Source organism: Giraffa tippelskirchi, chromosome 5, assembly GCF_054371585.1.
Source record: "Giraffa tippelskirchi isolate mGirTip1 chromosome 5, T2T-mGirTip1v1.2.pri, whole genome shotgun sequence".
NCBI lineage: Eukaryota > Metazoa > Chordata > Mammalia > Artiodactyla > Giraffidae > Giraffa > Giraffa tippelskirchi.
Genome location: NC_137279.1, coordinates 160909206 through 160924003, shown reverse-complemented (window position 1 = coordinate 160924003; position 14798 = coordinate 160909206). Strand labels below are relative to the sequence as shown.

The 14798-nt window shown below is 40.3% G+C and overlaps 2 protein-coding genes across 6 annotated transcripts in view; one reads left to right on the top strand and one right to left on the bottom strand.

Moving 5' to 3' along the window:
* LOC145505029 (cytochrome P450 2J2-like) overlaps positions 1-6868 on the bottom strand; it is a 28205-nt gene extending 21337 nt beyond the window's left edge. The window contains exons 1-2 of one of the 2 annotated variants that reach the window (XM_081486703.1): positions 6557-6868; positions 788-950 (exon numbers count right to left, since the gene is read on the bottom strand). In XM_081486703.1, the coding sequence (XP_081342829.1) occupies positions 788-950; positions 6557-6865 (472 nt within the window). In that variant the 5' untranslated portion in view covers positions 6866-6868. The remainder of the gene's footprint in view (positions 1-787; positions 951-6556) is intronic. The other variant, XM_081486704.1, reaches the window with a different exon arrangement.
* Positions 1-14798, top strand: part of HOOK1 (hook microtubule tethering protein 1) — a 208102-nt gene that overhangs the window by 147432 nt on the left and 45872 nt on the right. The window lies entirely within an intron of this gene.

Genomic DNA, 14798 nt, shown 5'->3' with positions numbered 1-14798 from the left:
GGACCAGATTCGATACCCATGCTAAGTGAACCCTGCTCTTATCTTCATAAAACTGAGGCATTAAATTTTAGCATACTTGATACTGTCTCTCTTAATAGCATGTAAATTACATGAAAATCAAGAATTTTTTCTGTTCTACTCACTACTCTGTCACTGGTCCCTCTAGTCCTAGGTTCTCATGGCAGATCATCGAGTGACTGTATATAGAAGAATGGGTGAAGTATTTCAAAGAGGGATTGAGAAATACCTGAAAAAATGGTGTTTTTGTAGAAGTATAGATTTTTTTCCTTTAGAATTTTGAAAATGTAAGTTTATTTAGTGACCATTCCAAGTATTCATTCCAAACTCTTTTAACATAGATAGAAGGCTTGAGATATCTTTGGGGCACAGCCTTAATAATAGAGCATAAGGAACTGGAGGCAAGAAGGGATCGCTTAATCAACAGGAACAAGCTGATCCACATCTTTTTTTCTAGGGGAAGAGATCTGAGTGAGAAAGCAGAAAGAGAGCCTAAGAATGCATTGCCTTTTCTCTGCTTAAACAACACATCACATCACTGAGTGATGAGGATACTTATTTATCAAAGCATCCAGAGTGAGTTCATGCACGTGATGTCGCTTCTCCCAATCCCTGACATTAGAGCTAATGCTGCCAAGTGCCCTGAGGGGGTGCCTTTAACTGGGAAACGCAGGCACTCAGGTTCCTTATGAGGAGCCTGGGATTGTTGGAGATACTTTCCGCAGACCATAAGAATATCTAACATACGCTAACTAATGTAAGAACTTACCTTTATTGTTAAACATATGCTCTGAGAGAGGCAATACCGGGCGGTTGGAAAAGTTTTGGCCTTGGTGGACAAGTGCTTCTTTAATTAAGGGTAATCCAGTTATAAGAACAGAAGGCAATGTACCAAAATCCAAGCTAAAAACATCCCCATATTTCTTCACAGTCTGAAAAATAGTAGAAGAGTCACAGTTATACATACACATGTCTGTGTGTCCTGGAATGGAGGGTATGTAGAGCTGCAGGAGATTATATTGAGGGGAATCTGTGTGTGTGTGTGTGTGTGTGTGTGTGTGTGTGTGTGTGTACCGTGGGCTATTGGAAATATTTCTGCCTGTTTCCATTTCTCTTGCTGTCTACTTGACTTCAGTTCAATCCACTACAGGATGTAGACATTCATTATAAATACTCATACATATGTTCTTCTTACTTGGATTGAGTGAGCATATGTATCCTGAGAATAAGGCATAAGGATACAATAAAATAAGTAAGGTCTCTAACCTCAAGCATCTTAGAGTCTAGTGAAGCGAGAGAATTCAGCGCATGTGATTCACCAGAGAAGGCAGAGATGTGTTTAGTGAATGTCTGGGGTAGAAAGCATGGACTTCATAGTAAATTGTATGTTTAACCACAAGACAGCGTCCCCTTCAACAGGTTCTAGGTGGCAAAAAATTCATTACAGGGCTAGGACCGGTCATAGACAAGAACACAATAGCTGGAGCCATGTTAACTCTATGGTTGGCTAGCTGTGAGATCTTGAGAAAGTTGTTTCACTTTTTTTTGGAGCCTCCACTCCCCATGTATAAGAGGGAGAAAACTATTTTTCGCTTACAGTTTCTGGGAGGGGTAATTCCCCGGCTGTCCAGTGGCCAGGACTTGGACTTTCAGTGCCATGGACACAGGTCTAACCCTGGACGGGGAACTAAAATCTCACAAGCAGGGCAGTATGGTCTCTACACTCCTGAAAAAGAGGAAAGAAAATGTCTGTGAGGAAGAAAGAGAACAGCAATGGGAAAGCCAGTTTGTTTCCTGATCCTGGCAGCCAGCCACTCTAGACTCTGGGGATGAATGGGCTCCGTGAGCAAAGGAGCGTAGGTGCCGCTGCTCAAGGAGGCAGACAGGACGAGAGCAAAGGGACGATGTACAGGAGAAAGGCACTGGTGGTCACAGACAACCACATCCACCGGCAGCCACGTTAACCACCGTTCACCTTTCGTCTCATTTCCCTCACACCACCCTATGGCAGTGATGATATTATTCATGTTTCAGTAAGGAAAATGAGTCATGGAGAAGGAACTTAGCCAAAGTGCCAAAGATATTAAGGACTGGAAGTATTTGTAAGATTTAAAGACAAAGACATAAAGCCGAAACATACTGGGAACTTAGAGTTTGCTGGATGTGACAGCAATAAACTGAGAATGAGAGTAATGGGGTAGGGAGAGGAAAGAAAGAGAGTGCAAGCGAAAGGAAGAGTGTCTGGGTGTGTCCTACACACGTATGGGTCCTGGGGCTGGGATAGGTTCCTGGAAAGAGTACCTCTCAGTTGTGTAGGGAGATGGGATACAAGGCCAGAAAGGTACTATGAGCTAGACCAAGGATGTCTTAATGTCAAGTGAAACACTTTATATCTTGTTTTGTTTGCAATTAAAAATTGAATAGGAGAGGTAAGGTGAGTGCTTAGTACTTGGATTTTGAAGGCATACAAATCCCTTTGTATCCAGCTTCCACTGATTACTTTCCATGTGATACTTGCTCAAGTTATTTAACTTGTCTCTGTCTCAGTTTCCAAATATATAGAACGAGGGCTCTTACAAATTCTAATCTTTAGGATTCTGGTGTTAGTAATCATAATACTAAGGTTAATAATAAAATTATGTGTTTTTATTGATATATTGGGGAGTGTATTTTAGCAAAAGATTTCTTGTATGATATTGACAAAGAAATGGAGGGGAAGTGGCCAGAGAGTGTATGAAGGGAGCCCATGCAGCAGTCAGGCCAGACAAGTGATGCCTTATTAGCAATCAAAAACTTTTTTTTTCTTGAATTGGTTACTATAAATGTTTGAAGAGAGGGGGAGGGAGATAGATATATAAAGTGAACATCAGCTGTATGCTAGGCACCCTGGCAGTAAGCTGATAATCCTAACTCATTTGGTTCTTATAACAACTCTATAATGTATGGCCAATTTTCAGAAAAAGAGGCACAGAGATATAGTGCATAGCTGATGGGCATAAAGTAGGACTGTTTCTAATTTGCTCTGTATGTCTCATCCTTAAAGAAAGCATGGACACATTCTCTCTCTCTTCTGCTGAGTGATGGAACTCCCTAAGGTCACATTACTCCTCACTTAATTTCATGTGAATCCAGTGGGACGTGAGTAGTGGTGACATGTGCATCTTCTGGGTTGTGTTCTTAAAGGAAAGTCGCTTCTCACCACCTCTCACTTTCCCCTTTTCATGGCACAGAACTTACACATAACACTGTTGCAGGACCAGAACAACAAGACAGAAGTACTGTAGTTTTAGATGACCTTGTGGAGCAAAGCAGCCTTCCTATCCTGGTCTTCCTGCCTACATCTCAACCTACTTGTGAGAGACAAATAAATTTCAATCTTTTTTACACCATTGTATTTTGGAATCTTTTTGTTACAAGCAACTCTATATAAACCCTCATAGTGCATTTAACCACCTTATCTACCATTTCCCCTTCTTAGTCCAATAAGAAATTTTTCTTATTCACATAAATGTTTCTATAATAAGCCAGACAGCTGTGGTAGAGAATGTTGAGAAAATGGGAGGAAAATCATGCTAAACAAATAGCCAGTTTCTTCACTGCCTTCTCATTTTGTTCTAGCTCATGTCACTTCTCCAATTTAAAATCTCCTCTGCACTTTACTCCACAGAGCCACTTGCCTCTGTTCAAGTTCAGCCAAATTTATTTCAACATTCTATGGAGGTTATCCCCATGGATTCCCATTCACAATGAACCCACCTAATGACATCTCATTTGGTTACCAAAAATTTATACCACACATTTCACATATACTCTTCTTGTATTACACCTGTCATATGATAAGCACTTCCTAAATGCCTGTTGGATAAGTGCAACCCTGAACAAATCAATTATCTTCTAACTATATCATGAAAAGTCAAGTAGCATAAGTAGAGACCCGATTAAGATTCAAGTCCTTCTTTGGTCATTTTCAGTGTTGAGTAACTTAGGCAAATCATTTAGTTTTCCGTTTCCTCAGCCTTAAAATGGAGAAACAACCTCAGATGATACAATAAGCTATGTAGGCATAGCACGTTAACTTTAGAGCAAACACTTAAAGCACCAAACAAAGAAACGTACTAAAAACACTACAGTTAAATTAGAAAGGAATTCTTAAAAGTGTTCAAGTAATCCACAGGAAGACCAGAGAGGAGAAACAGAGGGACAAAAAACAAAGTGAGAAATAGAAAGTGAATAGTAAAATGGCATACTTAAGTGTTCACACATCAAAGTGAAAGTCTTTCAGTCATGTCCGACTCTTTGTGACCCCATGGACTATACAGTCCATGGAATTCTCCAGGCCAGAATACTGGAGTGGATAGCCTTTCCCTTCTCCAGGGGATCTTCCTGACCCAGGCATCAAACCAGGGTCTCCAGCATTCCAGGAGGATTCTTTACCAGCTGAGCTGCCAGGGAATCCCTCAGACATAAAAAATTACACTAAATACAAATGATCTAGATTCACCAATTAAAAGAGATATTGGCACAATGAAAAAATGACCCACCTATATGTTCTATATAAAAACTCATTTCAAGTATAATCATATAAGTAGGTTAAAAATGAAAGAATGGAGAAGCATATAGTATGCGAATAATAATTAAAAGAGAGCTGGTGTGGCTCTATTATATCAGATAACATTCAGGCAAAGAAAACCATCAGGGATAAAGAACAACATTATGTAATAACTAAAGAGCCAATTCACCAAGATGATGTAACAATTTTAATGTGCATGAGCCAAATAAAAAGAGCCGCCAAATATATAAAGCAAAATTATCAGAACTGATTTGACACATAGATAAACTTCTAATTATAGTTGGAAACTTTAACATGCCTCTCCTAATAATTGACAGAATTAGTAGATAAAAAGTCAACAAGAGTATAGAAGCACTAAACAATACACTCACCTCTCCAAGTCTACCTGATATATAGTACAGAATGCTCCAACCACAACAGCAGAAGACATTATTTCAAGTATGCATGGACTCCATCTTAGGTCATAAAATCAACCTTTACCTGTCTGTTCAAAGTTGAAATACAGTATATGTCCTCTGACCCTAATGAATGCTGACTGTAAATCATTAGCAGAAAGAAATCAGGAAGATCTTCCAATACTTGGAAATTAAACAGCACAATTCTAAAAGAAAGGCACAGGTTTAGAATCTTAGCATCTTAGCTTTAAAATTCTATATACTCATCCTATCACCTGGTGCCACCAATTGGCTGTTTCTCCCAGAAAGTGATGAAGCCATCTCCATCTGAACTTGAGTTTGTAATACAGGCTTGTGTTGAAAGTGCTCCAGGAATTTCTAGGGAACTAGAACTATTCTTTTTTGAGCACCAACTATAAGCTATTTTAACACTGAACATTCCTTTTATTTAGTCATCACAAGCACTTATCACAGTGTTGTCGGTCAGGAAGGTGCCTGTGCTGAGAGGCAGGGAGGCAGTTGATTCTTGAGATAGTGTTGTGTGATGAAGGGAATTTTAAGGAATTCAGAATGGCCACAGTTAGGGAGCCCTGATGGGAAATGACTATAAAGTGGAAAGAGGCTACAAGAAGGGATCCATGTGGCTCCCTAAGGAATATGAACTCTAGGAAGCAGCAGAAAGCACTAAGAAAATCGAGGCAGAGGATGACATTTTTAAATGAATACTTTAGTGAGAGTGGATTGTAGATGGAGGAACCTGATGATGGAGAGCTCTGTCCTTGTTTGGATGGAAGCAATGTACTTGAAAAGGCGTGAGGATTTAGGTAGCAATGGCTCAGCAGGTAGAGTCCACCTGCAGTGCAGGAGACAAAGGAGACTCGGGTTCAGTCCCCAATTCTGAAAGATTCCCTGAAGGAAATGGCAACCCACTCCAGTATTCTTGCCTGAAAAAAAAAGTCTCATGGACAGAGGACACTAGGGAGCTACAGTCTAATGGGATTACAAAGAGTTGGATATGACTGAGCGACTAAGCACATGCACACACATCCTCATTTTACACATGGAAAACAGAACCTCCAGGAGGGGAAGAATAGCATTCATCGCTACCCCCACCAAGAATAAAATTACTGAAAACACAAGTGATCATAGTATAAATAGAATGTCCCAGGAATAGTAACCAGACACAACGAAATGACTTTAAAAACATGTGTCTGTCACACTCTCGACTCTAATAAAAGAAAGAAGAGACAAAGAGTCACTTGGTCAGTCAAAAAGATTTACTGAGCATATAGAGGGGATTCTGAACCATACTCTATCCAAGGATCCCTGACATGAGAGAAAATATGCAGATGTTTAAGCTCCTGGCAGTATGTGAGGCTTCAGATGAGAGCTACAGTTCAATATCTACACTTTTTTCATCAGCTATATGGACCAAGAAACACTTCAAAGCAGGGTGTACCCAGTTCCCGATTTAGCTTCAGAAACCCCCATGCTCCGGTCCTCGGTACCCGGAATGGCCCTTGTCCTGCAGGCAGGGTCAGGACGCGGCTCTGACACCTTCACCCAGTCCTACCTGCTGAAGCAACAGGTACGCCTTCTCAGGGGCCATATGGAGCGCGTTGCCTACAAAGGGCAGGCCCGCGGGCCCTGGCGGGAAGTTCTTTGGACGCCGCCTTTTGAGGAAATCAGCAAAGAAGAGAAACGAGACAGCCCCCAGGAGGAGGGTGCCAGGACGGAGAGCCGCCCAGAGGGCCGCCGCCAGGGACCCCAGTACCTCCAACATGGCTGCCATGTCTTGTCCCTCTTCAGTGCTCCGAGCGACAAAAGTCCCCGAGGATCTGAGCCTCTGTGCCTTCAGCCGGGTTCCCAGGCCCCGCCCCATCCTACTGTCTCACCCCGCCCTTCCCTCCTCCCATCACTGCTCTTCCCTTCCCCCAGCGCTCAGCTAAGCCCCACCCCTGGCTCCCTGTGACACCGGTCCACCTTACCCCTCCTTGTCCTTCCTCAGGTCCTGCCTCCTCCTCCCTTCTCCCCAACTTTCCCCAACCTGAGTCTGTTGTTCTCTGGGCTGGAGCCCAGCCTGCCTGCTACCCACTAGATGTCAGGCTTGGGATTCCCTGGAGAACATATTTGGATCTGAGAAAAGGCTAGGATGGGAGGTTTTTTTTGTGTCCACTGAAAGAATATTCACAACCTAAACATTGAGAGTTCTGTTTCATTCCATGAGAATTTTAGGACTTCAAGCTAGTTCAATTCAGTTCAGTCGCTCAGTCGTGTCCGACTCTTTGTGACCCCATGGACCGCAGCATACCAGGCCTCCCTGTTCATCACCTGCTCCCAGAGTTTACCCAAACTCATGTCCATTGAGTCAGTGATGCCATCCAACCATCTCATCCTCTGTCGTCCCCTTCTCCTCCTGCCTTTAATATTTCCCAGCATCAGGGTCTTTTCCAAGGAGTCAGTTCTTCACATCCGGTGGCCAAAGTATTGGAGTTTCAGCTTCAGCATCAGTCCTTCCAATGAATATTCAGGACTGATTTCCTTTAGGATTGACTGGTTGGATCTCCTTGCAGTCCAAGAGACTCTCAAGTCTTCTCCAACACCACAGTTCAAAAGCATCAGTTCTTTGGAGCTCATCCCTTATGACTATACAGTGGAAGTGAGAAGTAGATTTAAGGGACTAGATCTGAGAGAAGAGTGCCTGAAGAACTATGGATGGAGTTTCGTGACATTGTACAGGAGACAGGAATCAAGACCATCCCCAAGAAAAAGAAATGCAAAAAAGCAAAATGGCTGTCTGAGGAGGCCTTACAAATAACTGTGAAAACAGGGAAGTGAAAAGCAAAGGAGAAAAGGAAAGATATTCCCATCTGAATGCATAGTTCCAAAGAATAGCATGAAGAGATAAGAAAGCCTTCCTCAGCGATCAATGCAAAGAAATAGAGGAAAACAACAGAATAGGAAAGACTAGAGATCTCTTCAAGAAAGTTAGAGATACAAGGGAACATTTCATGCAAAGATGGGCTTGATAAAGGACAGAAATGGTAGGGACCTAACAGAAGCAGAAGATATTAAGAAGAGGTGGCAAGAATACACAGAAGAACTATACAAAAAAGATCTTCATGACCCAGATAATCACGATGGTGTGATCAATCACCTAGAGCCAGACATCCTGGAATGTGAAGTCAAATGCGCATTAGGAAGCATCACTACTAACAAAGCTAGTGGACATGATGGAATTCCAGTTGAGCTATTTCAAATCCTGAAAGATGATGCTGTGAAAGTGCTGCACTCAATATGCCAACAAATTTGGAAAACTCAGCAGTGGCCACAGGACTGGAAGAGTTCAGTTTTCATTCCAATCTCAAAGAAAGGCAATGTCAAAGAATGGTCAAACTACTGTACAATTGCACTCATCGCGCATGCTAGTAAAGTAATGCTTAAAATTCTCCAAGCCAGGCTTCAGCAATACGTGAACCATGAGCTTTCAGACGTTCAAGCTGGTTTTAGAAAAGGCAGAGGAACCAAAGATCAAATTGCCAATATCCGCTGGATCATGGAAAAAGCAAGAGAGTTCCAGAAAAACATCTATTTCTGCTTTATTGACTATGCTAAAGCCTTTGACTGTGTGGATCACAACAAACTGTGGAAAATTCTGAAAGAGATGGGAATATCAGACCACCTGACCTGCCTCTTGAGAAACCTGTACACAGGTCAGGAAGCAACAGTTAGAACTGGACATGGAACAACAGATTGGTTCCAAATAGGAAAAGGAGTATGTCAAGGCTGTATATTGTCACCCTGCTTATTCAACTTATATGCAGAGTATATCATGAGACATCCTGGGCTGAAGGAAGCACAAGCTGGAATCAAGATTGCCAGGAGAAATATTAATAACCTCAGATATGCAGATGACACCACCCTTATGGCAGAAAGCGAAGAAGAACCAAAGAGTCTCTTGATGAAAGTGAAAGAGGAGAGTGAAAAAGTTGGCTTAAAGCTCAACATTCAGAAAACTAAGATCGTGGCATCCGGTCCCATCACTTCATGACAAATAGATGGGGCAACAGTGGAAACAGTGGCTGACTTTATTTTTGGGGGCTTCAAAATCACTGCAGATGGTAACTGCAGCCATGAAATTAAAAGACACTTGCTCCTTGGAATAAAAATTATGACCAACCTAGACAGCATATTAAAAAGCAGAGACATTACTTTATCAACAAAGGTCTGTCTAGTCAAGGCTATGGTTTTCCAGTAGTCATGTATGCATGTGAGAGTTGGACTATAAAGAAAGCTGAGCGCCAAAGAATTGATGCTTTAGAACTGTGGTGTTGGAGAAGACTCTTGAGAGTCTTTTGGACAGCAAGGAGATCCAACCAGTCCATCCTAACAGAAATCAGTCCTGAATATTCATTGGAAGGACTGATGTTGAAGGTGAAACTCCAATAATTTGGCCACCTAATACAAAGAGCTGATTCATTTGAAAAGACCCTGATGCCTGAAAGATGAAGGCAGAAGGAAAAGGGGATGACAGAGGATGAGATGGTTGGATGGCATCACCGACTCAATGGATATGAGTTGGAGTAAACTCCGGAAGTGGTGATGGACAGGGAGGCCTGGTGTGCTGTGGTTCATGGGATCACAGAGAGTCGGACATGACTGAGTGACTGAACTGAACCGAAAAGGTATAACTTGATGTTTTTATATGTTAAGTACATAAAATGAGAGATCACCGCAATCAAGCTACATTAACATAGGTCATCTCTGAAGTTACTCTTATTGGTGTGTTTGTGTAAAGTGACTATGTATATTCATATATGGGCTTCCCTGGTGGCTCAGATGGTAAAGAATCTTCCTGCAATAGGGGAGACCTGGATCCGATCCTTGGGTTGAGAAATCCCCTGGAGAAGGGAATGGCTACCCACTCCAGTATTCTGGTCTGGAGAGTACCATGGAGTGTATGGTCCATGGGGTTGCAAAGTGTTGGACACAACTGAATGACCTTCACTGCACTTCATATACATATATATTTGTTTTTAATGTATTCTTTATATTTTGTATGTTCACTCAATCCTTGAAAGAGGGTTTTCAACCATAATTATCTGAACAGCTGCTATGTGAAATAAATATGGCTAATTTTCAAAGTGCACTTTCAAATAAGTGTGAATTTTTTAAATTTTAATGAAGTCCAGCTTACTTTTTTGTTTCATAAAACATGCATTTGGTGTTGTATGGAAAATCATTGAGAAACTCTCAAGGTCATCTAGATAGCTTCCTTGTTATCTTCTAGGAGTTTAATGAGTTTTACATTTACATCTGTGATCCGCTTTGAGTCAACTTTTGTGAGAAGTGTAAGATCTGTGTCCAGGTTCATTTTTTCCATAGGGATGTCCAGTTATTCCAGCAACACTTTCGGAAGATATTACTTTTTCTCCATTGAGTTGCATTTGCTCCTTTGTCAAAGGACTGCATTTTTCTGAGTCTATTTCTGGGGTCTTTATTCTGTTCTACTGATCTATGTGTCTATTCTCCACCAATAACACACATCCTGATATGCAGCTTTATAGTAAGGCTTGAAGTCTGCTGGTGTCAGTCCTCCAACTTTGCTCTTCTCCTTCAATTTTGTATTTATTATTCTGGATCTTTTGCTTTTCCATAAAAATTTTAGGAACAGATAGTCAATTTTGTATTATAAATTTACATAAAAATCAGTGATAAGTAAAGAAAGTTCCCATATTTAGCTTGCATATGATACTAAGTTTTTAATTTCAAATTCCTATTGTTCTTTGCTGGTATTTAAAGAAATTAAATTTTCTGTGTTAATCATTTTTTACTTAATACTTTTGTAGTATAATCCAGTGTTCTATCCTACAACCTTGCTATCATTGCTTACTAGTCCCAGAAGGCATTTTGTTAATTTCTTGGGATTCTCTACTTAGATATTTTGTTTCTTTCTTGGTAGTTTACATATATATATATCTTTTGTCTCATTTTCTTGTCATATTGCATTAGCTAGGACTTCTGGTAAAATCTTGAATAAGATGGATACCCATATCTTTTTACTGATTTTCTGAAGAAAGCATCTAGCTTCTCGCCATTGACTATGATGTTAGTTAGCCATGAGTTCTCTGTAGATATTTTTTTATCAAGTTGAGGAAGTCCTTCTCTATTCTTCATTTGCTAAGATTTTTTTATTATTAATGCATGTTGGAGTTTGTCAAATGCTCCTTCTGCATCTGTTGATGAAATCATATGAATATTCTTCTTTAGCCTGTTGATGTGATGGAGCTTCATTTACTGAATTTCAAACCCACTTTGCACCATAGAAAAAATTCCACTTGATCATGCTGTATAACTCTTTGTGTAATCTCTGGATTTGATTTACTAATACTTGTTTGAAGATTTTTGCACTTATATTCAAAGAGAGATTGATTTTTCCCTTTTTCTGATGTCTTTAGTTTGTTTTTTTTTTAATTAGGGCAATGCTGGTCTCAAGGGCTGAATTATGAAGTATTTTCTATGCTTTGATTTTCTGGAAGAGATTGTAGCAACTTGCTATAATTCTCTGCTTAAAGTTTAGTAGAATATATGTTTGAAAGCTTCTGGATCTGATGCTTTCACTTTTCAAATTTGATCAATTATTTATTTTATTTCTTCAATAGATACAGGCCTATTGAGATATCTATTTCTCCTTGTGAGTTTTTCTACACTGTGTTTCGGTGAATTGGCTCATTTTTCAAATTTGTGGGCACAGAGCTATTCATAATATTCTTTTCTTACAATGTCCATGAGGTGAGTAGTGATGTTGCATGTTCATTTCTAGTAGTAACTTACACCACCTCTCGTTTTTCTTAGTTACCTTGGCTAGATGTTTGCAAATTTTTTTAAAAAAAAATTTTTAAACTTTTGGTTTTGTTCATTTTCTCTATTTTCCTATCTTAAATTTCATTCACTAATGCTTTAAATTTCATTATTTATTTTCTTATGCTTTCTTTGGATTTAATTTTTTCTTCCTTTTCTAGAACCATGAGGTAGAAGCATAGATTGTTTATTTTAAACCTTTCTTTATTCAATGGTATAAATTTTCCTCAAAGCACTGATTTCTACACATTTTGATAGTTTATATATTTTTTGTTTATAGATATTTTTTGGAGAGTTCTTTGATCCATGTTTATTTATGTGTGTTGTTCAATGTTCAAGTAGTTTTAAGTTTTTCATGTACTATTCTTTTATTGGTCTCCAATTAACTCCATTTTGTTATGAAAGCATAATTTGTGTGATTTCCATACGATATTTGATAAAGTGTGTTTTATACTTAGAATGTGGCCTGTTTGGTAAATGTTCAACATGAGCTTGAGAAGAATATGTGTGCTACTCTAGTTAGATTATGAATTCTATAAATGTCAATTGAATCCAAGTAATTGATAATGTTGCATGGTTCAACTTTGCCTTTACTGATTTTCTGACTCTTGGTTCTGTCCACTGATGGTAGAGGGATATTCAAGTGTTTAGCTATAATAAGAAATTCATCTATTTTCCCTTGCAGTTCCATCAGTTTGCAGGTGCATACACATTACAGAATTGCTATGTCTTCATGGAGAACTGATCCTTTTGTTATGTACTTCCCTTTTAAAGTTTATGATAATTTTCCTTGCTCTGATATCAGCACTTAGTACAGCTACTTCACTTTTCTTTTGATTGGTGTTAGGATGGTATATCTGCAAAAGGGCATGGTGACCCACTCCAGTATTCTTGCCTGGAGAATCCCATGGACAGAGGAATTTGGTGGGCTACAGTCCATGGGGTTGCAAAGAGTCATACATGACTGAGAGATTAGTACTTTCAACTTTCAATTTTCAGGATGGTATATCTTCCTCCAACTCTTTAACTTCTTCATTGTCTCCATATCTTCATTGTCTCCATGCAAGACGGGGGTGAAAGGAATATTCACAACCTAGGTGCTTTTCAGGAAAATCGGTGCCTCATCCATGATGTCACAGAACATGTCATATGCTGGCATGCTATGTGTCAGACACAGACACAAAGGAAGAGGGAGAGGGAACCATGAGCTTCCAAAATAGATGAGGAATAAGAGTGTTATAAAAGGATAGAAAACAAAAATTATTTTGTAATGCTTTTACAGATCGAGAATTTATATTTTACAGTCTCTCAGTGAGCTTTGAGAAAAGAAGAGACATTTTTCATGGGCAGAAAGTTCACCTACCCTCAGTCCTGTGTCCCCAAGTTTCTGGTTAATTGTGGTCACAGGCTACTTGGGTCTGGGCTCCATTGCATCTATCAGGCCAGATGAGTGTCCAGGGGTTTTCCATTGATCTCATGGGAGTAGGTAAATGCCTGCCCTTATAGAGTCACAGAAAATGCACAACAGAGTAGGAATGAACCTCAGAGATGACTATACAAAGCCCTATATTTTATAATTTAGGAGACTGAGCACATAATGAAAAGTATTTTGGCCAATTCTTAGTCTCCAAAGAGGATGAACTGATTGGGGGAATAAAGAGTGGAAGACAAGGTCCCAGATGTTCGGGAAGTTCGAGGTCTGGTTTGATTCCTTTTATTCTAGAAATATAATTTGCAGTGCTTTCCAGAGAGGCAGCTTTTCAAGAGGTTACAAGGAAAGTGCATTTGGGTGATGCAGCTGGGGCTCTCAGTTTCCTGCTGTTGTTGTTCAGTCACTCAGTTGTGTCCAACTCTTTGTGACCCCATGGACTGCACACGCTAGGCTTCCCTGTCCATCACCAACTCCCGGAGCTTGCTCAAACTCATGTTCATCGAGTCGGTGATGCCAGCCAACCATCTCATCCTCTGTCACCCCCTTCTCCTCCTGCCCTCAACCTTTCCCAGAATCGGGGTCTTTTCCAATGAGTCAGCTCTTTGCATCAGGTGGCCAAAGTATGGAGCTTCAGCTTCAGCATCAGTCCTTCCAATGAATATTCAGGGTTGATTTCCTTTAGGGTTGACTAGTTTGATTTCCTTGCTGTCCAAGGGACTCTCGAGTCTTCTCCAGCACCACAATTTGAAAGAATCAATTCTTCAGCGCTCAACCTTCTTTATGGTTCAACTTTGACATCTGTACATGACTATCGGAAAATCATAGCTTTGACTATACAGATATTTATTGGCAAAGTGATGTCTTTGTTTTTTAATGCTGTTTAGTTTTGTCATAGGTTCTCTTCCAAGGAGCAACCATCTTTTAATTTCATGGCTGCAGTCACCATCTGCGGTGATCTTGGAGCCCAAGAAAATAAAGTCTGCTAATGTTTTCACTTTTTCCCTGTCTCTTTTCCGTGAAGTGAGTTCTAGTCTAGCTCAAACCCTCCCCATGCACTTTAGGAAACACAACCATTTTTCTTTGACTTCCAATTGGCTCTGACAGACTCAGGCTAGATCCAGCCAGACTCTCTTTCCCTCCCTCCCTCTCTCCCTCTCTATTTCTATTTCCCTTCCTAATGGTGCCCACTGATTTAGCTTTTCTCTGAATCCCAGCAACAGGATTGAAAAGCTCCATGCCTTCATGGCCCTTTTTGCTCTGAGTTATTTAAATTCCTTAATTCTAACAGCCTTAGGAAAAAAGACCTTCTATAAGGTTTAATGCAGTTTACCAGGGTTCATTGCTTGTCTGCATGCGGGTTGGCATCCAAACCCCGTGGGCTCTCAGTGGGACCTGGCCTTCCAGTTGATGGCATTTTCTCTCCTTAGCACCCACCCAGGAGGGCTGAGCAGGATTCCTGCATTTCTGTCTCCTTCTATACTATACTTTGTCAATGCTCATCAGCTGTGTTTAGACTGGGGAT